General features: G+C 41.9%; 1 protein-coding gene across 2 annotated transcripts in view; it reads right to left on the bottom strand.

Moving 5' to 3' along the window:
- Positions 1-1,967: 1,967 nt before the first annotated feature.
- ZNF469 (zinc finger protein 469) overlaps positions 1,968-24,540 on the bottom strand; it is a 346,850-nt gene continuing 324,277 nt past the window's right edge. For both annotated transcript variants that reach the window (XM_083165032.1, XM_083165031.1), the window contains one exon: positions 1,968-17,500. In XM_083165032.1, coding sequence (XP_083021158.1) covers positions 5,176-17,298 — 12,123 coding nt within the window. In that variant the 5' untranslated portion in view covers positions 17,299-17,500 and the 3' untranslated portion in view covers positions 1,968-5,175. The remainder of the gene's footprint in view (positions 17,501-24,540) is intronic.

The following is a 24,540-nucleotide window of genomic DNA, read 5'->3' as shown; positions in this document are numbered from 1 at the left end:
CACTGTCGACCTAGACATTGTCAAACTAATGACCTGTCGAACTAATGACCTAGACCCATGTCAACCTTTTACCATGTCGACCTAATGGTGTCGACCCAATGACTGTCGACCATCATGCTGTAGACCAAATGACCGCATCCCGTTTAAACATATTCTTAACCTGTCTAATGTAAATTATTTGGTTTATATTAGACATAAAAATGCATATTTTTGTGTAACTGAAATAAAATGATTTCTTAGCCATATTTCATCCTTTTCCCCAAAAACTTAATGCGAGGCAAAACTTGCCTGTATCTGTTATAATGATGTGTTAGGAAATATATCGGCAACAGTAAAATAACAACTGAAATAAGGAAATATGGGGCAGATGTATGAACATATCTGCACTTAACGCTAGCTAACTGGGGGGATAATGTTTTTAAAAATGTATTAACAGCACACCTAACATGCGCTAGGGACAGCCCACTGAGTAACGCTCCGTGGGGCTTTCCCACTAGCAACGGCGTGGGCGATGTATGACCAGCCTGCCCAGGGCTAGCACTGTCCTATCCCCACTGCAGGGACAACGCTAGCTCTGCTGCTGGCTCCGAGCTGCGCTGAAGATCTCACGATTATAGCGAGATCTCACGCACGCCCAGTGAGCCAGCCAGGCAGGAAGAGATAGAGCATCAGTGTGAATTGATGCGCTGTCTCCAGGAGGGGGATATCCCCAGAGGGGGTGTTTGCGCTCCCACACTTTGGCAGGCAAGATGTTAATACATCTTGTTGATGTCTTTCCTGCTTTGTCTTGTTAATGAGGCGAAGCAGGAGGTGATTTACCTGCACCCTATATAACAAATGACAAACAAACCTGACCGGCCTAGTGAAGTGCTTCTCCTAAAGAGGCAGATGTATCAAGCCTGGTGAAGAGATTAAATTGAGATAAAGTAGAAGGTCATAACACACCAGCGAATCAGCTATGCTTGAAAATGGCAGGTAGGAGTTGATTGGCTGGTGTGTTATTACCTTCTACTTTATCTCCACTTTAACTCTATACCAGGCTTAATACATTTGCCCCAGTGTGAGAGGAATAGAGTTGGTGTGAAAATAAAGAAAGTCCTCATTAGTAAGTAGATGGTGAAGGCTGCCAGGCGCTAATAATGGGCACCCGACACTGTAATTCAATTATTTGCTGGTGACCATTCATGATCACTCAGATAGTCCAGGTTAAATCTGCCTACAGTCCATCGCACATTTGCTAACTCAAGAGGAAATGTCATCAACCCCCTCCCCCCCCCCCGACTTTCTCAAGATTTAGGGGTTTATTTACTCAGATTAGAGTTCTATTGAAGATGAGTTGGTGTGTTGCTATGGGCAACCAATGAGATTCTATCTATTATCTTCTAGAAGGTGCTAAATAAATAAGTAGATTTTGATTGGTTGCTGTGGGCAACCTCCCATCTTCAATAGAACTCCCATCTTGCTAAATAACCACCTCAGACTATAGAATAGTGGTGGCCATTGTACCATCACCAGAAGGAAATCTGTGATACCAGGATATGGACTTAGTTCAGCACGGATCGCTAATCTGAGAAGTTGCAGTTGACTATGAGTAGAAAGACGACGCCCAGACAGAAAGAGAAAATGTTCCGAGCAAATTTGTAAACGGATTGTAGATCACTATCCACTCCCAGATCCATAAGGAAATCCCCAAAATCAAAGAAAATGTGCTGTCAGTGCAAATGTAAGTAGGTCTGAGACGAGCAGGAAGTAGACAGAGCTGACGTTACGGACCCTCCCCAAGAACGCCTGCACATGCCTCCATTTTTCCTGACACACCCAGATAACGCCAGCTTTCTGTCAATCAAACTGCCACTACATTGCGTTTACGATACACATTTTTCAACTGTCACCCTGTGGACTCCTCTGGAAATAACCAGCCAATTGTTCATATCATATTTTATTTAACAACAATATAAAGAGGCATTTTTAGTCATACAAAATTACAATATAAAAAGGCTTTATGCTCTTTCTGCTTTTTGTGGACACAAATATCAAAATAAAATCTTCTGAATTAGTCATTGCACGAAATTACTAGAATATTTTTTTTTTATACAATACAATGCATTTTAATGATACATATTAACAGGTTAAAGCCTTGCAAAAGTGTTCGTATGTCCCTTAGGAGTCTGTGCAATAGCTTACTCTGGTCTCACAAGCTACATCAGTGCTTTACAACGCATGTCTGTTAGAGGTTTACAGCTAAACCAGGCTGACCGCCATTGCACCCGAGTCTCCCGTTTCTCTCTATATATTTATATATATAAAAAAGATAAATCTGCATACAGGCATATATAAACTAGATAGAGGATAGAGTGATTTTAACACTGTATCGGCACTGGACAATGAACATTTCTGGGTTTATTTTCACATTACTTGAACTATGAACTAATAGCACCATGGGTTTTATTAAGCATCATTTTCTGTGTTACAGTAAGATTGTCAAAGCCTTTGATATTAATATAAAGCGCATCAAAGTCCTTCAAAAGCAAGGGACACCTACTGCACTTCAGAGAGAGTCCGCAGCGCAGTGTCCACGTTACCAGGTGCTATGAAGGCCGGGTAATGGTCATAAAATAAAGGGGTAGTAAAACACTGATACCATTTATTTTACAGTGGTCACAGAAATGAGAGAAATAGAACAATACACTCTAAAGTATATGTTTAAACCCTCGTGATGTATTAAACAGTATTTTATAGAAGAGTGACATGTTCATTTCAATGTAACAAGCAACATTTATTAGGCTAATTAACAATTCTTCATCTGTGTGTGTATTTCATGAGCGCGGTAGTTTATTTTCACTGTCCTGTATCAGTATCACTCAGCGGGGCTGCTCTCAGATACCGGTGCTGTAAAAACACACCACCCGATAATATAAATATCTGGCTGAAAAGCACCAAAGGCAACCAGAACGATAATGCGATGCATGTAATAAAAGTTGCAAGAGGGCGCATAAAAACCAACAAATTAGTCATCTTTTTTTTTTTTTTTAACAGGCCATGCCCCCTCCAGTGTCTGTGAGCTAAATGAGACTCACTAGTGCAGGAACATGACTGGGCCGCCCCTGCTCACAGCAACGGTTAAATAAAGTTACTTTTCCAGCAATAAATCCTGGGTGCCAATTTGTACTTTAGAGAAGTCCTGATACATGGTGGCCCCTTTTTAAGGTACAAATGTCACATGCTGCCCTTCTGCACAATCCTTTCTGTAAGACATTTCTTATTCAACCTTGATACAGTGTGTTTGGATAATCTACAATCTAGTACAGTGTACACTGATTTAGGACCAAATAATATTCAAATGTACCCATTATTCGAACATAGGGAAGTCAGGCGTGTAGTCCGGACAAGTATTCAGCCTCTCTATTCAATAAGAACTGGTGATATCTACTGCATAGAATATTCAAAAGCTGCATTTCGATGAATATTGACCTACGAAACGTTTTCCTACACATTGTGTAAGTCTCTGGTCCATTTAAATGTATAATCTATAAGAGATGTTAGGTGCCAGTCAAACAATATTCAGCGACGTGTTAAGTCTTTAACCCTTTGAGTACCAACATCTCTGTCATAGATGTGCAAAATATCTGCAAAAAATTCTGCTGTCGCTCACATTTGTTATATAAATTCAAATAACAATGGCCCTTATTCTGGTTGGGGCGGTAATGTCCGCGTGCGTTCGTGCCGCCAATGTTTTGTGTCTGCGCATGTGCAGAGGCGTCTCTGCGCATGTGCGAACGGGACGCACGGCCAAATTCCGCATGAAATGTGTACACTACGAACAGGGGGTGGAGAGGGGCGTGAAGGGCTGTTTGGGCTCATTACCATATGTTTACACCCCGCGTTTCATGGGCGTTCCCATGCAAACGCTGGGCGTACGTATGGTAATGCGGCCGTGGCGCACGTGTAGGGGGGCGGACATATGACATTGCCGGATGTCAGCTGCCCGCCCAGATCCCTGCTTTTGCACGGAGAAATGCCCGTGTGGTCTGAGGTTGCGGGAGCTGGTGGACCACTCGGTCCTGCATTCGATGTTCTGCGACCATCGAATGATGGGGGAGGTTCCAAGAGATGGAGGAGGTGTATCCCTGCGGTCAGCGGATTACCGCATTCGGACGGAGTGACGGAGTGAGCAATCCGTACGAAAGGCGGGGTTTAGGACGCACGGTCCTGGCCGCATATTCGGCACCAACCAGAATAAGGCCCAATGTTGTGTAAAACAAGATTATAGTCCCCATACAAGGTAAACATTACAGGTCATTATAATGTATAAAAAATGTTGGCTTGGCAATTTTCACACCGATTTGGCCAAATTCACTTGGCACTCAAAGGGTTAAAGCCGATCTTCCATAATGAAAGTTTTAAGGGGTAGTGTTCATCAGTGCCATGGAGCAAACTGCAGTACCGTACTGCTCCATAAAAGTTAGGGGTTTTAAGTCTTATAAACTATATGTGAAAGTAAATCTTTAGGCAAGCATGTTCCCGTTCTGACCCATTCAAAATTTGTATGTGCAGTTGATATTTATGTATGTATTAAAATCTAAAGTCATGACTTGGTTGATCAAAAAAACACCTACAATCTTGCAAAGATGATTGCTTATAGCATTTGTGCCTTTACATTTTTTTTTTTTTTTTTGTGAATAATTTAATATGGTTTCACCAAAACTTTGACTTGAAATTATAGAAAGATTAAATATTTGTATTTTAAATTACTCCTTTTTTTTAATTATAATTATGGAAGAGCACAGGTTTCATTATTAACCTGCAACCTCAACTCCTCATTATAAAGATAAAATATAAACATACAAAAAGAAATTATATACAATAGTAGAAAAAGAAAGCTTTTGACTATTATTTTTGTCCAAAGCAGTTAAAATATTGGTTCCGTAAAATCAAGGTACATATGAACATTACAACATTTCATAACAAATCCGATGCATTGAAATAGATTACAGCATGAAGGGAACTATCTTACATAGGTGGCAGTGCAAGTTTGGCAAGCTCAATGGGGTGGGTGATGCAATAGTTTTTGTTTTTTTGTTTTTTTTTATAAAAAAAAATGTTCGCACACTTTTCATTGTCTTTTTGTTACTTGATTGTTTTTTCTTCTCAGTTAAGTATAGAGAGCAACTAATCTCATTCTGTTATATCCCTCCGTAAAGGAATTTTAAAGCTAGTTAATTTCTGTCCAAAAAGTTGGCTTAGTAAATTGTTCTGTGATTCAGCGGTCCTGTAATTCGATGGCTCAGGGGGTTTTGTGTTGTGCCCCATTTTACGTTTGTGAGAGGGGCTGTTCTGAGACAAAGCAGAACTTTTTGGAGTAAAAGGTTGCAAAGTTTTTGTAAGAGCAGTCTTTTTGCACTTGTAGTCCCCGTTGCTAGATTGGGAGTTGACTTTCTTTTGGTTGTATGTGTCCAACACAACCTTTTTGAACTGGCCACTCATCCCTCCAGTATGTGGCTTAGGGTAAAGCCGGCTTCCCAGAGCCTCATCTTTAGTGTCCGAGAGGCTGTTTACCAAGTCTGGCTTTTTGACATTACAAGAAGATTCACTCTTCCCAGTCGCTACCAGTTTGTTTGTTTTTTTCTTTCCTTCTCCAGCTAAGTTCTCCTGTGATGCTGTGTTTGCTTTATGACTAGATACTTTGTGCTCTTTGCGCTTCTTTTGGTGATGTTTTGGAGGCATCAATATAGACATTTTGTCAATGTTTTTAAAATCTGTGTTATTTTTTGATATGCTACCAGTTACTTCTTTTTTGGACAACTTTTGTTGGCTTGTAGTTGTCTCTTTTAAAGTACAAACACTATTATCCCTTGCCAGAGAGCATGCAGCTTTTAATCTTGGTGTAGAAGACTTCACAGGTTCTTCACCATTAGCAGATGTGTTGTTTGTTTGTGCTGGCGTCCTGCCATTCAGTTGACCAAATGACTTATTCTTTTTAAAGCTCTTGACTTCTTTAACTAAAATATTGGTATCAGTCACAAGCGACTTTTCTTTGGGGGACATTGGAGGGACTTGTCCTGTCCCATCTAATAGCATTGACCTTGGGTCCACCATTGCTTCCATTACAACTTTGTGCGATAGGGAATCTGGTTCTTTGGAGTTAATCTTTGAGGGTGATATTTTTTTTTCAGCTGTATACGTATCTATTGGCTCGTCGGATGGCAAGTGTGAGAGGTTTTTGTCTTCTGAGGTGTGATAAGCTTGCATATGTGGTGTTTGCTCTGTCTCATTCATTTGTTTACCAATTGGTGGTTCATGTGTTGATATTTCGGTAATTTTTTTAGTATTATTTTCTGCAAAGTGACTATTGTTTACTGCACTCTTGAAAGAAGGCATAGACATTTCACAATCTAACATGGGCAATGTCTTGCTGAGTGTCTCATTATCTTCCTTCTGTTTTAGTTCCAAGACACAAGGTTTAGGAGAGCAAGGACACATCTCGGCAATCCACATGCTCTGCTCTTCCTTATCTTCGGCCTGAAGTTCTGGAGCATCCATAAATATCTCCTCTACTTTCACTGCATTTTCATGTTCCTTCCCCAGATTTACCTCAATGTCTTCATTGAACAGCACACCAGGCGAGAGCTTTGGGCATTGAGGTAGATCCCCATGGTCAATGCCAACTAGATCGTTGTCTGCATAGTTTGAGGTCTTTTGCTTTTTGGAGGGTGGCATGCTATCATATGTTGAAGAGTCTCTTATTTTTTCCTTAATTTCATTTCCAGAATTTGTTGGTCTGGTCACACCTCTAAATTTGAATGTCATACTGCCACCAATCAAGTGCTTTTCCATGTGTCTGTCATACTGTTCTTTTTTGGAAAACGTGTAGTTGCATGTGCTGCAGATGAAGGACTTTTTTATCACGTGCATAACATCGGCACAAAGCTCACACGCATAGAGTGTGGTGTGCTTGATTTCAGACTTCTCTGCAGATTGGTGCTCGCTGTTAAGATGACTTCTCAACTCCTGCACCTCCTGGTATGATTTGGGACATCTGTGACACAGGTAAATTTTTTGCAAACTATGGACAACAAGGTGCCTTTGGAGTTTGAATGGTTTGGGGAACTGCTTTCCACAGTGGTGGCAGTCTCTAGAGGGATCTTTACAGTGGGGATGCATAGCTGCATTTTTGTGGATAATGTCATTCTTTTGAGAACTGTCCAGTGAAGGACTGACTGAATGCTTTACATGGATGGGAGCAGGTGTTACAACATGAACACTGCTCTCTGCTTCCTTCTCACTAACTACTTCATCTTCATCCTTGTGCTCCTTCTGGTCTATTTTTTTACTCACTGGACTTGCATCATCAGCCTCAGGAGATTTTGCCAACTTGCCAGGGGTCCTATATATAAAAGTACTCAGGAATGTCCTCACCATACTGTCTTCTCCAAAGCAGCCTGGCATACCCATCACCGATTTTTGAGCTTGGCCTTTCCTAGCAAACTGGGTTGCGTGCTCTCTTAAGTGCTCATTGTACATCCATACATCAGAGATTTCTTTCAGACACATCCCACAGATCCAGAGGCCTGCCTTATTTTTTGCATGCTTTTCTTTTAGATGGTCTCTTAACTGTTCTCTGGAACTAAACTTGCGCTGAACACACATGTAGCAGGTAGGGGGAGGCGAAGGGTTATGTGTCAGCTTATGAAAATCTAGTTCTCCCAAAGTCAGAAACCACTGAAAACATACTTTGCATTTGTACTGCTTATCCTTTGTTTTAATCTTAGCATTGTTTCGTTTTTTCATCTGCCGTCTTTCATCCATTTTGTTTTTGAAATGCTTCTTACGTCGTCCTGCCGTTTGTGGGATCTCATCTTGTATATCTAAATCGGATTGGTCAGAATCATCTCCACAAGCACTGAAGAAAGACAGTTCTCTCATATCAAACTTTGCACTAAGCATCTTCATATCAATCGTAGGAAATTCAGGAAGACCTGTTTCATTGTTGATTTTGCAGTGAGACTGTTCTACTTCTGGGTCTCCATGGCCTGAGCCTGTATCTCCAGACAATTGTCCACATGGCTTGTGGACCTTACCATCACTATCTTTTTCATTTTGAGTTCCCCTGATCAACAAAGGTACGTTTGTATCTTCTGTTTGACCAGGAGTTATGAATGAGAGCATTTTGTCCTCCTCACCATCTATAGAGTCCTTATGAGAACTAACCTGATCATAAGGTCTAAAATGTTCTGTTAGGTTAGATGAATTGTTATTGTCTCCTAAAGCCGAATTTGCTGATATGCTTCTTTGGTCACGGGTATAGTTGATTTGAGAGGGGTGGTAGTGCTCAGCCATGTCGGCATGTTTTAATTCTGCCTCAAAACTCTGTGTTTGTTTTTTGCTCCTTTTCCCATAAACTCTAGTGCACTTCCTTCTGATTAAATGATCATCTCCTGGAAAGAGTTGGGAAAATGTGTTCTCATCATCAAAGAGGGCATGAAGGTCATTCACGCTTTCCTTAGATAAGTTCGACACATGGACATCTTTTTGAGCTTCGGCAGTTTCTGCAGCCTGTAAGTATTTCTCCTCTGCACTTAACAAAGTGTGATCTTTGGACAGCATGCACTCTTCAGGCTGAATTTTGCAATGATTTGTAATGTGTTCAACATGCTCATTAAAGTTTTTTGTCCAGGTTTGTTCATTAAGTAAACTACCTCCACTCATTTCCAAATCTAAAACGTCACTCACTAGCTTCTCATCCTCATCAATACTTATAGCAGCAGAATATGTTTCTATATTCGTGTGTTCCAACCCCGTATCTTTCTGTGCAGGGTCTTTAAGTGAAGGCTCACATTCCCAGTTAATCTTTTCTTCAGATGAGTTAAAACTGTTTGACTGCCCGATTGCTTTCAGAATATTTGTTTTGAGGATGTTTAGAACATCATCTGGTGGACCTTGAGAATCTGTGGATTTGTCTGTAAGCTTCACCTTTCTTTTTTTAATTTTGCCGTATATCTTCTTTTTGCAAGCTGCTTCTACAGAACCATTGTCCTCAAACTGTCCATTGGGTCTTTTTTCACCTTTGGTTTTTGCAGGCAAAGGTTTCTTTTCTCCCTCTGCATTTAGTAGTTTGGATTGAAGATCATAGTCTGGGTTTAGAAGATTTCCAGTTATAATCTGTGATGTGTCAGAATGAATGCTTTGTTGGCCATCATTGATGCAGTTCCTCTCACATAGTTTATTTTTCACAATGAGAGGTTTATCACTGATCATACCACCTGTGCTGGATTTCAGGGACCCGTTGTGCTTAACAGCCTTGTGTCTTGTTAGGCCGGGCTTTGATCGAAAAGATGTTGAACATATATCGCATGTTAGTGGTAACCCAACTGATTTCTTTTCTTTGACTGGGCTACTTTTCAGGGACATTCCAATGCTCTGCAGGATTTCTCTGCTCTTGTCACCTTCTAGGATTCGCAATACACCATCTATAACAGAGTGCATGTCATTAGTACATCTCTTTGCAGACTCCACATTGGAAACATTAGCTTCCGTTGTGCTGTTGAAATCGTTCATTGAATGTGAAGCGTTGTCTTCTGCTGTTTTTTGGTGGCAGTGAAAATTAACAAACCCTGGATCTGCAATCTCCATCAGGTCACACACCATTGCTGATGACCTATCCTCTCCACTAGGAAATACATGTTCTAAGTTGGAGCCATCTTGTGTGTTCCAATCACACTTAAGAGCCTCTTCTTTTTCAACGCACAATGAAGACTCTACAGGAGCTTGTGTGGTTTCAGGGAATAGTTCAGTTGGAATTCCGGGAAATGCATGATCACTTTCTCCAGTATAAATATGATAGTTTTCATTTGTTGAAATTGATTGACACTCAAGGACGATGTCGGCAACGGATGCCATGTGTTGATCTTTGTAATGTGTACAAACTAATTCTGAGCAGAAACATGGCGTTAGCTTGCCCTCAACAGTTGGTGTCATAGAGTCCTTGTCCTCCATCATCTTTTGGCTGGCTTCCAACGACGACATCCGACTTATGTCTTTACTAAGGTTCACCTCTTTCCCTTCCGCCGGACGTTCTGCAAGTTCTCCTTCTCGGACATTTCTCACTTCGTTTTGGCATTTCTGGGTCATTTTTGATAACACTTCTCTTTCTATTGTAATTAAAGCATCATCTGTTGAGAATAAAAATTTATGCTGCGTTTTCGATTCTTTCAATGATTCGTGAGGGAGCAACTCAAAACTCAACATTGAATGTGCTGTAGTTATGTTGAGGGCATGGAGCTGTGCTTCATATTCACTGTTGCTTTCACATAGGACTTTGTTACTATTATCATGCAAGGGAAAGTGAGCAGTAGCCTTGCCATCATCATCATCAAAGGGACCATCTTTGTCTTGACTCAGCACAGAAATGTCCTTTGTGTTTTCAATTCCCAAAAATAGTTCTGTTTCTTTCAGTATATCCATGTGCTGTTGATGGGTTTCTGGACTGGCAAAAACAGAAACTTCATTGTTGATGTCTTGCATCTCCTGATCTTCTGAGCTTTTGGACATTTGTGCTAACTCAATTTCTAAGGCATCTGAAAATGAAGACCCATCATTGGGTTTATCAGGTGAAAGCTCCTGGACATTGAGCTCCTTAGGTGTGATCAATGAGCCAACTGTGTATGTTTCATCATGAAATGCATCACTGCAGCTAGTAGATTTACATTTTTTCATAGATAATGAAGATCTTTTCTCATCACTTTCATAATAGTTACTTATATCTGTATTGTCCACTAGCCCTTGCTTCAGTTTATCAGCGAATCTGCTTTCAGATGGCAAGTTATCGGTGTCCATTCTGATTCTGCCTCTATCTATATTAATTGCATTCAACCCTGAGCATTCATCTTCTAAATGGTGTGCCTGTTGGTCAACATTGTTCAATGATTCCAAGAGAATTTCAGAACTGGAGTCTAGGTGTTTGGTCCCTGCAGTCTGCATGGAGGATTCTGATAGTTGGGCTGTTCCTTTCTGCTCTAGCACATTTGCTGTAATTTCTGGTTCCACTTTAGAAGTTAATGTACTCTCTAGAGTATGGGAGGAATCGTTTTCTGTTTCTGGCTTGGTGTCGGCAACTCCAGAAGCAGCCAGCAGCATTGGGAAGCATGGCATAAGCATCTCTACCTCATTGTTTTTGGCTGTTCTTGCCACAAACAGTTGAAGCTGCTGCAGTGGGTTTTCTGCCGAATGTTCAGCATTGGTAGCCTTTTCAGTTTTCGTACTCTCTTCCTTCACTAAAACGGGCATGTCAAGGAGGACATGGTCTTTTTCACTCATTTTATTATTCTTCTGGAAACATTCTTTATCATTCACCATTACTTGTCTTTCGCAGTGTTCCATATCTGTTTCAGTGCCGGAAATAGTAGATTTCAGTGCTTGGTTGCATGGAGGCTCTTCAGTTACACTACTGCTGTACTCTGATGTTTTAGTGATGTTTAACACTGGGGCATTTTCATTGTGCAAAACATATTCAGAGTTAATTTCTGAGACGCTTTGAAAAGGTTCCAGCTCTGGTGGATCATCAAATTGATCTTCCAGGTTTTGCTGTTTATTGGTTTGATTTTCGGCATCACTTTGTTCAGTTTCTTTTTCAGCGTTCTCTTTATTTTCTTGGATTTTCGAGAGTAGCGTTGTCCCACTCAAAAGGTCAAGTTTAGAATATGCCTGAGTCTCCACTTGGCTTGAGAGGTTTGTCGAGCAACCATCCGTTATGGGGGTGCTGCGGTTATTATTCAAAGTCTCCAGCTGTTCTATTAGACATGCATTGCTCACAGCAGACTGATACTGGGTACAGGTGTCCGTGGTAGTGAAAGATTCCAGTGTGCTGGTCTGTTTGGGGCATTTAATGCCTGAAGTAAAAGTGTCAAATTGTGCTGAACAAGTCCAAGATCTCTCGAGACTTTCACAACAATCGTCAACTTTTAAAAGTGGTTGAGTATCCTGGATGTGATCCGCTTTAACGGGCTGCATTGAATGCTTTATGTCGTTACGATAGTTAGGTTTCTCATTATAATATGCATTCTCTCGGCAACTTTCTGCTTTATTATCTTCCATTGATGGGAATGTGAGTGAAGAATCTGGAAGTTCTGAGGTAATCTGATGGGTGGACGAAGTTTGGGACATGTTCTCTTTCTGAGCTTTGCTAGTTTGAAGCTGGTTTTCTAATTCTGTCACCAGCCTTTTGATTTCTAACTCATCCTCCGACATGTTGTTTATAAATGGTACATTATAATCTGTGATGACTTGTGGCATATCTATTGCCATTTGTTCGGATGAGGTAGACATGTGTTTGGCATACTTCTCCACGGCTTCATTTTCAATCACTTGAAATGGAGACACGTTGTTTGAGGACATTTGCGTGCCTTCCCCTGTAATATTCCAACTTTTCTCTTGCAAAAACTCAGGGAATTGATGTTCAAAATGAGTTGATTTGCTAGACTGATCATATTCCACATAGTTATCTTTTGAGGGTGTTATACTGTTGTACAGTGGGGATTCAAAGTCAGATATAGGAAGTTCTTCAAATATAGAAGTGGAGTCGAATGAAAGAGATGAACCTTTATCATTATTATTAGAAGTATATGATGTCACATTTGGACATTTATTCTCATAAGAGTTCATGCTGTTAGAATTACTTTGGTTTGCATATATCTCTTCCATGTTAGTAGAATCAACACATTGAGTTTTGGAAAAAATATTATTACCATATAAACTGGGCATATCTTTGGGGTCAGTAAATTCTTGGCATTCGTTGCTGTAGGGTTCGTGGTTTTGCTGTGGCAGTATATTCACTGTTGAGTCTCCATTGTAGCAAGACATGTTCATTGCAAAGTCTTTGTGGCCATTGCACAGAGCTTCATTTAAGTATTTTACACTATTATCGGAATAAACTGGATTTACGTCTGTGTTCGGAATGCCTGGTGCACATGAAGGAGAGTTTAGTGGCTTCTCTTGGTAATTTGTATTGTCCGCATGAAAAGAAGAAAGTTGTTGGTGCACATTGTCTATGTCTAGCATTAGATCGGGGGTATAATTATCTTGTGATAAGGTGCTTGGTTCCATTGCTTTTTGGTAAGTGCTCAGTCTGTCCTCTTCTCCAGTATTGTTAAAGCAGTGCGGTTTAGATGGTTTTATAGAGTTCTCCTCCAGAGAATCAGTGCTTTGTCTCAATGTCTCTTTTTCTCCATAACATGGCGCACCATTTGTCTTTGACGGATATACTTTGGAACTTGCAAACAGGAATTTAGCTGATCCGAACCTTTTGGTTCCTTTGGAGAAGTCTGAATGTATTTGTTTATCCGACAGATATTCTCTGTATAGAGGTTTTATCACATTTCTCTCTGCTGCTGCTTTTTGAGTACATGTAGCAAAGCTTTTACACCTTAGGACACTCTCCTGTTCAGTTTCAGAATCAGTCCGCTCAGTGCTCTTTGGGCTCGATCCTATTTCACTTGAAATACTTGTGCTTTGGTCACTACTGTTTGAAGACTGGCTACTTCTTCTCCGAATTCTGTTTGAGGTCTCTTTATTTGTGTTCCTCAAATCTTTACTTTGCAGCTGGAACCTTGTTGCTTCCCCCATCCGCCACACCGTTTCCTTTACTTTTGTCCTGCCACCTCTCGGTTGCAGGTCCCTATTAAAGCTGTACTTCAACCTGCTATTTGGCATTTTACCCGGCACTGTCGTAGCAACAACTTCTTCATCGGAATCTGAAATGTAGTCATATTCGCCGAAGAGGTGACTTTTAGTTTGAGGGAAAAGTCTTTCGGTCACCAAGGACAATTGAACATTTTTATTACTTTTGACGTGCAACTTGTGAAGCTTATTTTTCTGCTGCACAATTTTTTGTATAAGTTCTTTACTCCAGGTCCCATTGTGTGCCTTCTTTTTCTGCAAACCTGTCCTTCTGGTTTTTGGGGTATCTGTGATGGAAAACTCTTGAGGATCACTTCTCAGTGTTCTTCCTTGCGGTGAATTATAATATTCTTTTTCATCTGGATACTCAAAATCATTTTTACTTAGGCCAATTTTCTTTTTCTCCTGTGGTGGTATACATTTTTGAATGTCGCCTGTTTTTTGCCTTTCACAGTCTTCAGACTCTGTAGCTGTCATCTGATTAATGTTGGTCTCAGTGTTCACAGAGAATGGGTGGGCAGTTCCCACTTCTGTCGGTTTATGTTCATTCCGCATTTTGATTGGGTTCCTGTGGAAATAGGATGCATCTGTTCTATAGTTTTCTTCATATGTATATGATGTTTGGTTATGTTGAGCTTGTTTTTCCTCAGCGTTTAACGCTTTTTTGCTATCTGTAGACTCTTTCACCTTAAGCGACTGGCTGCATCCAGTAGTCTTAGCAGCTGTAAGATCGTCATCTACAAATACATCTATAAAGGTGCTGTCTATTTCAGGATTGTCCACCTGAAACTCCAGGCCATTCAGTGCTTCAATGATTAAACTGTCCAGTTTCGCATCATCCATTTCCAAAGTGTCACAAGCAGTCAAAGACAGCAAATTTGGTGTTAAATTCTGGAAAATATTACCCTTTGTAGGATCTTCTTTGGCGTCTCCTTTGGCATCACTGTCTAGAAGATAATCTTTGTTAAAGCCACCTAGATGTGCATGAAATTCCATTTGTCCTTTGGGAAGGGATATTCCTGGTACAGGTTGGGAAGCCTTAAAAGGGTCAGCAACAGACTTCCTTATATCTCCAACCTGTGTAGAATCCTTCATCTCATTCTGGAGTGTTGGGTTTAAATGACAGTACTGCCTATGCTCCAGGAAAGAAGATAAATTATTAAAATTCTGGTCACACTGTTTGCAGGTTAGAAGAACGTCAAGCTGGTCTAAGTTGGCACTGCTGAGTGAGCTGGCAAGAAAGTGGTGGGAAGAATAGGGAGGTGGTGGTTCATTCTCAAAATTGTCAAGACAACCTTTGCTGGGCTCGTTAGCTAATTTTTGGTATTGATTTTCATGTAGATTTGTGAATGCTTGTTTTTCCTTAGAAGCATCTGAAATGAAATTGAAGGTTTTTGTAGGCTCTGCGTGATAAAGGAGGGAACCAGGAATGAGTGAATCGGGCGGGTGGAAGGACTTTTCTGTTGGATGACATGGCTGGTGAAAATATGGAGAGGATATGAGTGTGGGAGGCACTTGGTTCTCATCTGAACTTGGATTCACAGGGCTACTGGACATAGGTGAAAGAGAAGAGCAAGTACTGCCAGAGACAGGATTGTTGACAGGGGAAGGAAGAGGCGAGTCACAGGGGGATTCCGCTACAAAGGCATTTCCAGACTGTGGTGCAGTCTGGTTGGAATTGTTCCGTGATTGTTGAATGGGTTGGCTCATGCCATATAAAATGCCTTTAGTTCTTGAATCACCCATCTGAGAATTTGTTTCCTTCACACTGTCATACAATATATCATTACTTGAGCTGTAACTTTGTCTGGCTGCGTCAGTCCTTTGCGCAGAACTGCCTTCCACCATTAAGTGTTTCTTTGCGTGATAAGTTGGTGATATTTTTGGTGGCATCAAGTTGGTGTTTTGCCAGTCTTGATTGCTGAGGGAATATGGGAGCTTTTGGTTTCCAACATGCCTTGACAGCTCCATGCTATTTTGGTTTGTAGCTGCAGAAGTAAGATGGCACTGCTGCCAAGACATCTGTGTGTTTTTCAGTGCCTGTCTCTGGTCGCTTGGTGGGCATTGATAGGGTATTAAGTTTCCAGAAGCATTTGGGTATGACACAGAGTTTTGGTCCAGAGATGGAAAACTGTTGCTTCCTGCATCCCAAGTCTGAGGTATTCTAGAGAGGTTTTTCTCAAAAGGCACAGATCCAGTGCTAACACTGTTATATACTTTGTTGGGAAACTGAACTTTGTTTAGAGAAGTCTGTGGTATGTTCCTTCGTAATGTGTTCCCTGGAGCCAAGACTCTCTGACTGTGTACAAAGTCTGTAGGTGGCTGTTGCCTTTTATTGATTAATGCTGGTACACTGTTACTATGTAAACTGAATTCACTAGGATTAAAAACTGATGGACTTTCTTGAAAAGTGCTTGGGGTTTGTTCTATAGCACCAGAGGAAGGTAAAGCACCAGATGAAGTAATAGCACCACTGTGGTCAGCCGAGTGTTCATTAGTGTAACAAGGGGTTGTCGGCTGGTTATGTAAGAAAGGAGTCTGCTGAGACGGTAACCCATAAGTCCGGCTATCTGGCAGGACATTACTGTAGGATCCATTACCCTGTTGATCCTCAGCTCCTTCTCTCGATGTGGACTGGAAGAAGAAAGCATTGTGAGCTACCTGGTTTGTAGCCAGTGCAACATCAACAAAGTCCTGATTGTTCCCATTGTTGCAAAAAGAATTGCCATTGGGGTCCTGTAATGATGGAAATGGATATTGAAATGACACAGGTACAAAACCATGTGAGTCAGATTTGTTGCCCTCAGGAAAAGGACATAGCTTTTGACTTGAGATGGCATATCCATTGGCACCAGGAAAGTGTTTATCTGTAGGATGCCATGGGTTTCCATTAGATTGGAATTCTAAATAATGCAACTGTCCATTAGGGTTGGCCGTGTCAAGAAGGTTGCCCGGCTGGATCTTTAACCCATGCTGAATCCTGGAAGCAGGAGCTGCTTGTGAGGTATAGTTTGTAGAGGTAAGGCTGGAGGTGGCCTCCTGGAGCGACCTATTGAAGTTGAGGTCTTCTTGATGGAGTTCTGCCTCCCTCTCGGGAATACTTGGCACATGAAAGCGGTAGCTTCCAGAAACTGGACCTTGACTGACTTCTACTTTTTTAGGCGGTGTGACCTTTTGCTGAGGGTAAGCAATTCCAATGGTAGGGTTGGATCTTGAGCTGCTAATACTGAGCCGGTAAAGTTGTTGCTGGTTACGATCACCCTTCCCAGACCTCTTATTTTTGTCTTTTCCCCTACTCTTTCCTGTTGGGGACAGGGGACCACTTTTCCCATTAGTCCAGGCAGCCTCACTGGAAAACTTTGGCCTGTTGTGAAGTGATTTGAAGTCAATTTTCCCTGCTTGTTGCGGCCTTATAACGGCTTCCCTTTGACTGTGTGTCTCTTTTTCCCTACCATTTAACTGAGTTGCCTTCTCCGCAATTAAGGCACTTTGAGAGCTATCAGACCCCCCAGTTAATTTTGTTTCTGATGTGTCCTTGTTGCTGAACCGTTCAAAATCAGAGTCCTTCTCCTTGGAGGTTGGTGCTTTAGCATTGATAGCATACGCAAGTTTCGTCTCTCCCGTCATGGTACCACTCAGAATAGGTAGGTGGCACTTGGCTTACCAGCCACCTTTTCTTTGCTCATTTTCCTCACATATTGATTGTGGCTGGTCATTCTTTGTGAAACAGGATGAGAGATTATTTGAACAGCCCCATTCATGTCTTTCTCATTCTTGCTGTTAAGACTTCGATTCTGCAATCATTCTTTCCAGTATATCCAGGATATACCTACAATAAAAGAAAAATAGAATCAGTAAAAATTTGGATTCATATTGTTTATTTGCAACCTTTAAAACATACATTTATTATATCCCATTCACACCTAAATCCCGGGTCCAATCACTAGTTCAAGCTGTCACGTGTTCAAACCCACTTCTCCCTGCTCTTTGGACCCAAATTATTCCTGGTCTGTGGCTTTCACACTGCACCCGTGTCTGCCTTGCATGTCGCTCCCTTGAGTGGGCCTCTGCATATACAGCTATTCAGAAACTTTTGAATATAACCAAGGTGAAATGTCATTGTCATACTGCAGCTTGTGTAGGTCCCAGGAATAACTCTGGTCTTGACCAGGTTTGAGTTGCCCAAGATAACCTTTTTACACCAAGCTAGGACCTGGGTTGTCCTGGAAATGTCCCATTTCAGAGACAGCATGAAAATGGTATTATATGTCTTAAGTACCAGCAATATAAGGACCGTATTATCTTGCATTACAAAATCAGTTTAAATCTCATAAATCTAAATTGACCCTTATAGGTGTATTCAATCCCGGGTCACGACATGACCCTGGCCCGTCTGAGTTTTGTTCAACAGCATATCGCCAGGCGGATTCAATGTTCCACTTGGCAATCTGTGAAAAGAGGGCGTGGATTGCCGAGATTCGCCCATGATCACGACAATTCATGACCGTAATCAACAAAACGAGCCTGACTGCTTTCAAAGTCAGGCCTGTTCTGTCGATCTGCCTCTTCAATGCTGTCGGACAAGAAAGAAATTGCGGCGGGGATTGAATACCCCCCTTAGATTGCTCTAACTGGATCGCTTAGAAAATGTCCCTACATCGATCCGTATGTAGGGGCCATTTTGATAGTGATGCGCAGCCCCGCGTGCCACTATCACCCGGCTATTAATATCCAGCATGCTGGATAAACCTAGTTACTAGCCGGTCAGGGCCAGTGTTGTCACCGGAGAACACTGGCCCTGACAGATCGCTCAGCACACAGCGCTGAGCGATCTTGCTGAGCGCAATAGCATTGCTCAGAACGCTTAGCAACATCTCTCCATGTGTAGGCCCCTTATGACACTCAGATGTGTGTTCTAGGATTGGCTTATGGGAATGCGCTGTTTCTGTATAGTATCTAGACATTTTTCATTACTTTTCGCACCACTGATAGTAAAGCCATCCTGTGGCTTTCTCACTCCTGAGTGCGATGCTATCCACACAGCTGTAGGCTCTCATTCAGTCCCTGCTGCGTTTACATAGCTGAATCCACAGTCAATCCTCGTGCATGATATTAGCTTGACAATCCACCACTTATACCCAATACTGCTGTAACTATAACGTCTGTTCAAATCTACAAGGGCGTCCTGCCAAGACAAAATAGACAGCCAATCCATGCCACATTATCACTGTTGTTGCCTTTCAGTCGTATAAAGAAGGTATTTTGAGACTTGAGGCTGTATCTTATGCTAGAATAAAAGATCCAGTCTGTGCATTGCAGGGAATCCTGATTTAAGGTTTAATAAATTGTATATTGCCAAAAGAAACAGCGGCGGTTGTACAGTTTAAAAAGACCGTTTCCTCCTCTGACAGTTACGGTTATTGCGTCTTGCCAAGGCAAGGTGCCTGACAGGAATGTAGGTATTGGGCATTATAAATTCTTGATAATTTATTCAAGTGTAGGATATTATACAAAATACAGTGAGTGATGTCATTGGAGGCTGCAAAACCTTGGCCCGTAATTCAGTGTACTAGATGCAGGCATGTCCAAGCTATGGCCCGCCAGATGTTGGGAAACTACAAGGCCCATCATGCCTTGCCAAAGATTTGCTATTAGGGATTGCTAAAACTATAGCAAGGCATGCTGGGATGTGTAGTTTCACAACAGCTGGAGGGCCACCGTTTGGACATGCCTGTACTACAGCATGGCGGCAATGCAGAGTTGAACGTAAGTCGCCAGTAATAACCCTGCATTGCGTGTAGCGAATTAATACCCCTTTCACATCGCACCTAATGTGTCGACCTAATGACCATATCAACGTAATGCATGTCGACATATGTCATGTGTCGACCTAGGGACCGGACATTATGATGATGGAAATGCCGGGTTTGTCGACTCAGGTTTAAGCTACGGTGCTTTCACACTGCACCTTGATCCGGGTCCATAAGTCACCACATTGGCAATAACCAGGGTTGAGGTGCAGTGTGAAAGCACCACAGATTATAACTTGGGCCGACCAACCCGGCAATTCCATCATCATCGTCAGCTCCGGTCATTGGGTCAACAGAACTTAGGTCAAGAGTCACTAGGTTGACCCATGAGATATGTTGACATGGTCATTAGGTCGACATGGAAAAGGTTAACATGAGTTTTTCATGTTTTTAAGTTTTTAAGTCGACATGTGTACCGCCTCCCCTTGCTTTGGGCATGGTGCCTCACTCGCCATGCTTTGGGCACGGTGCCTCCCTACACTCGACACACTATTATATTCTCACTGTGCCCACTGGTTGAGTAAAGTATGAAAAACCTCCTTCAAAAAAAACCATGCAAAACTCATGTTGACCTTTTCTATGTTGACCGTATGCTTGTGTCGACCTAATGACCATGCTGTGTAGACCTAGTTACTCATCTTCAGCCGTCGGGGGGAGAGCCGACTGAGTTACGTCATCCACAATTGCTTATACTTGTCCTTTGAGTGTATTATGAAGAAAGGCAATATACTGTGCATCAGCCTAAGCCGGTGCATTATTGGTTTATCTGTGCAACAGCTCTCTGGCCTTATTGTAATGGGGGAAAAAATATGGAAATCAACCACTAGGTGGCAAAAATCTCCACAGTTCATGGAAATGCTCATTTTATTTAGCATAAGTGATAATGAATTATTTTCTGTTTTTGGTTTATCTGTATGTTGAAAGTCTCATAAAAATCCTTGTTTATTACAGAAATGCTTTGTAGGATGAACTGTATGTAACATGGCAGAGAAAGTACATATTCCAGTTATATATGTACATATCCACAGCATTCTACATCAGCATCTCACTTCTGCACCTTTACCAGTGGATCTAATGCTCTGTACACATAGAGCGATTGGTCGCTGAGCGATATATTGCTGAGTGATGCATCGCTCAGCGACCAAATTGCTGAGTGTCACGTTTTCATCAACGAGACACTCTGCCTGGGGAAGCCGCGAGACACTCTGCCTGGGGAAGCCGCGAGGCACTCTGCCGGGGGAAGCCGCTGGTAGCAGGAGCATGCTCCTGCGACCAGCAATCACTTCAGGACTGTCACGGGAGCACGCTCCCGGCGACCATCGCCCCATACACACGGGGATATGATCGCTCAGCAACCATATCCCTGGCAATTCATGCTGAAATTGCCCCGTATCTATGGGGCCTTACACTCTATCAGGGGCTATCCAATTACCAGCAATCATTGATCACAGGTTATTGCTTTGTCTGGGGGCTATTTTATTAGCTCTGATAAGCCGTCATGAGCCGCGGCTTATCCGGGATTTTGTTTTATTCAGGCATGCGAAGCAGAATGCCCGATAAACGCTGGCTTTGTGAGAATGTAGCGGTAAAACCACACAGGTTTCACTGATCCCATGTGTTTTTTTTTTTTTTTACAGGAGATCTAATTGGATACCCCATAAAAATAATATTAGTGAAACATCTGGAAAAATTGTGAAAAACTGTTGTTGCTCCCTATGTTTCATTGTACAGTATGTAAATGGTTACCTCACTAGGGGCCAGATGTATCAAGCTTCAAAAAGTGATAAAGGGAAGAGTGATAAACAATTAGCCAATCAGCTCCTACCTATCACTTTTCAAACTCAGCCAAAGTTGGGAGATGATTAGCTGGCTTTTTATCGCTCTCAATTTTATCACTTTTTGAAACATGATACATCTGGCCATATATTCCCTATTATGCTAACTAGAAATCTAGAGTACATTGTGGTCGATCCTATTAAACCCATAGTTACCTACCCTCCTGCATTCTGCAGGAGACTCCCTGAAATAGCAGCAATCTCCCTCTCTCCCTCATTAGTCTAGCAATCTCCCACATGTCACCTAGCCCACATTACACTGTTACATTTTGGGGGGAAAAAGGAATGAGCGCTAGATACATTTACATTGAATCATCGGCACCATTTCCTAGCACTTTACCAAGTATAGTATCTTACTAACTGCTCTAGGGCTCATCTACATTTCGATATAAGCCAATTTACAAGATTCCTCTCAGATGTAGCAGTACATAGCCACGCTTCTAGGTGCCACGTTCACAATCTCTTTTCACAATCTCTCCATATATGGAACTAGACACGCCCTTTGGGTGGAGCATGACACGCCCCCTCAATGGGGGCGCTGTGCAAAATTCTATTACCAACTATAATCTCCCTGAAACTAGTTTTCAAAAGTATGATTAACTCTGATGTGCACGGATGATTCGCCGAGTGCGAATCATCACGATACCGGGCGCACTTTGCAGCGGGCCGAATTCGCTGAAAAGGGCTCACACCTCCATAGGGGTGCGAGAAAATTTCAGCCAATTCAGCCCTGCGAAGGGTCCGAGTTAGGGTTAATTTGGGTGCCGTTTTCAGTGTGAAAACGGCACCCGAATGGCAACTCGCAGCCTTCGGGTTAATAGGATTGACCACAATGAAGAAACACAGACAAACATGTGGAGAGGACATGCAAACTGTACTGATAGAGCCCTATGGGTGTTGGTAATCGCAGTTCTGTCAGGCAGCTCATACAGTAAAGTAAGAAAAAAAAACTTATGCCAAATCTAATCCAGAAAAGAAACCAGATTTAGAAATGGTAACGTCAGAAATGTAAAGACAATGTCAAAAGTTTGACTCTGTCTACAGGCTTTTTCACGTGACAAGTTTGAGTCTTCATAACCAGTGATAATGGATGGACCATTATTCTCGGAATAGAAAAGACTTCAATAAATGCTGCAGTTTTATAGCTTTGCGACCTCCGTGACCTTCTGTGTCAATACACTTCCAAGTTAATGGGTCGTTTTTAATTAATTCTCCATACTCCATAAATAGCTTAATTTAGTCATTTTTATTGGGCACTTTGAAAAAAGCATTTTCAGGATTTATAGGAATCTATGGTCTGTCTGACACACTCCTCGTTATCTGTATTAATCTGCAGTCTTATACACCCATGAGTTATGTGCAGCAGCAGCAGCAGCAGGGTTAGTTTGGGGAACCTGCCAAGTCTATGGTTTGCCTGCAAAAAATGACTTCCTTCTGTGAAATGACCCCTCTCACGAGCCGATTGTGGCTCAGCGTTGGCTCTTGTGTTTTTAACATAGTGATGATTGAACCACCAGACAGAATTATCAACAACATCTTATCCCCTTCAGGGATGGAATATAGATCCTACATTCACTGCTGGTGATGATCAGCTGTGTGGACAGGACCTATAGAATTGGTTCGCACTGCTCTGTCATGGTTGACTGTGCAAGTTAGTGATTTTTATTACATTTCACTTAAAAAGAGAATTAAGGTGTGTACACACGGCGTAAGCTGGTCGCTGAGCAATTTTGGCTTAACATCTCTCTCAGCAATATATTGCTCAGTGTACCGTTTTCATTAGCGACCAGAGATTAAATTGCAGGCTATTCTGTCTCATTATAGGCCGCATTTATCAATCAATATTTGCAGCTAAATCCCAGAAAACACCCATTTTGGGGGGTTTGCCGCAAATATTAAGTATCACCCAAATGTATCAGGAGGGACCGCAGCAATCCCTCCTGCACTGCCACCGGCCGCTTTCCCATAGGTTACTATGGGGGATGCGAAGCTGGGCGATGTATCAACATCGGGCAGCATCGCATCCCTGGGCTACCGCCATTCTGAGATAGTGATGGCACATTGTAGCCTATGGGCTGCTGATCGCACTGCCGCCGGGGCAGATTTGTAAGTAAAGCAGGTAACTTTGTGTCTGGAACATGCAAGTGGAGCAAATACATTTATATTTATTCTGTGCAGGGTAAATCCCGTCTGCTTTTGCATGTAGCCCACAAATGTCAGCCAGCTTTACTTTTAAATTGCAATTTAGATTTCAGCTTGAACATCCCCCACCCAAATATAAAGCTGACCATACAGCATTGATGGATTGGTGCAATGTGATTTTTTTTTTTTTAAATATTGCCCTAAACCATCGCTGATTGTATGGGCTTCCCCAATTGACGATTGCGATCAGAAAGTGATTGCAATTGCCATTGCAGATTGACCAGCATGTTAGACCAGTGATGTCTAACCTTGACAATCCAGCTGTTGTTGAACTACACATCCCAGCATGCCCTGTATCAGTTTTAGCATGACCAAATAGTAAAACTGTAGCAGGGCATGCTGGGATGTGTAGTTCAACAACAGCTGGAGTGTCAAGGTTACCCATCACTGGGCTAGCAAATGCTATTGTTAGGTGGCGATTGGTCTTTTTTTGATCATACAATTCTTCCACTGCAGACAATCACTACTATAGAGAATGCAATTAAGCAGTGGATCGGCAATTACAGATTTGTAAATCCACAAATTAAGGTGCCCTTACACCAGCGGAATCCACCGATCCCCTAATGGTTGCGTTGAGGAATATTAACCATGTGTCAATATTCCAATTCTCCGATCCTTGCAAGAAATGCAGAATTGGGACTTTTTAACATGCTAAAATTTCCTCGATCCCCAACAGATTGACAAACATCGTTGGCCACTGAATGGTGCATTCGGTCAGTGGAACCGGCCAGTTCGGGAATCGAGCCTTTTACTGGTAAATGCAGATTGTAACATTGAGAAATTCTTAAGAGATATTGCTAAATCTTCAAAGAATGGATCATAGATTGCTGATATGTTGCCAGCTCAATACTCTCTCTGCACCTGTTACATCTGCCCTACCTGCAGTGCAGCATGATTTTGCCCAGATTCTTGTTTTTTTGCTGTGCTTGCAAATCTATATCACGCCCTTAACTTATACTATTTGAGACTAATGATGTCTTTTTAACTTGACATTATAAAGACCACTTCCATATGGACCACAT

This window comes from Crinia signifera, chromosome 11, assembly GCF_055691185.1.
Source record: "Crinia signifera chromosome 11, ASM5569118v1, whole genome shotgun sequence".
In the NCBI taxonomy this organism is placed as follows: Eukaryota; Metazoa; Chordata; class Amphibia; order Anura; family Myobatrachidae; genus Crinia; species Crinia signifera.
Note: the sequence above shows the minus strand (reverse complement) of the source record. Positions and strands in the feature narration are given on the sequence as shown.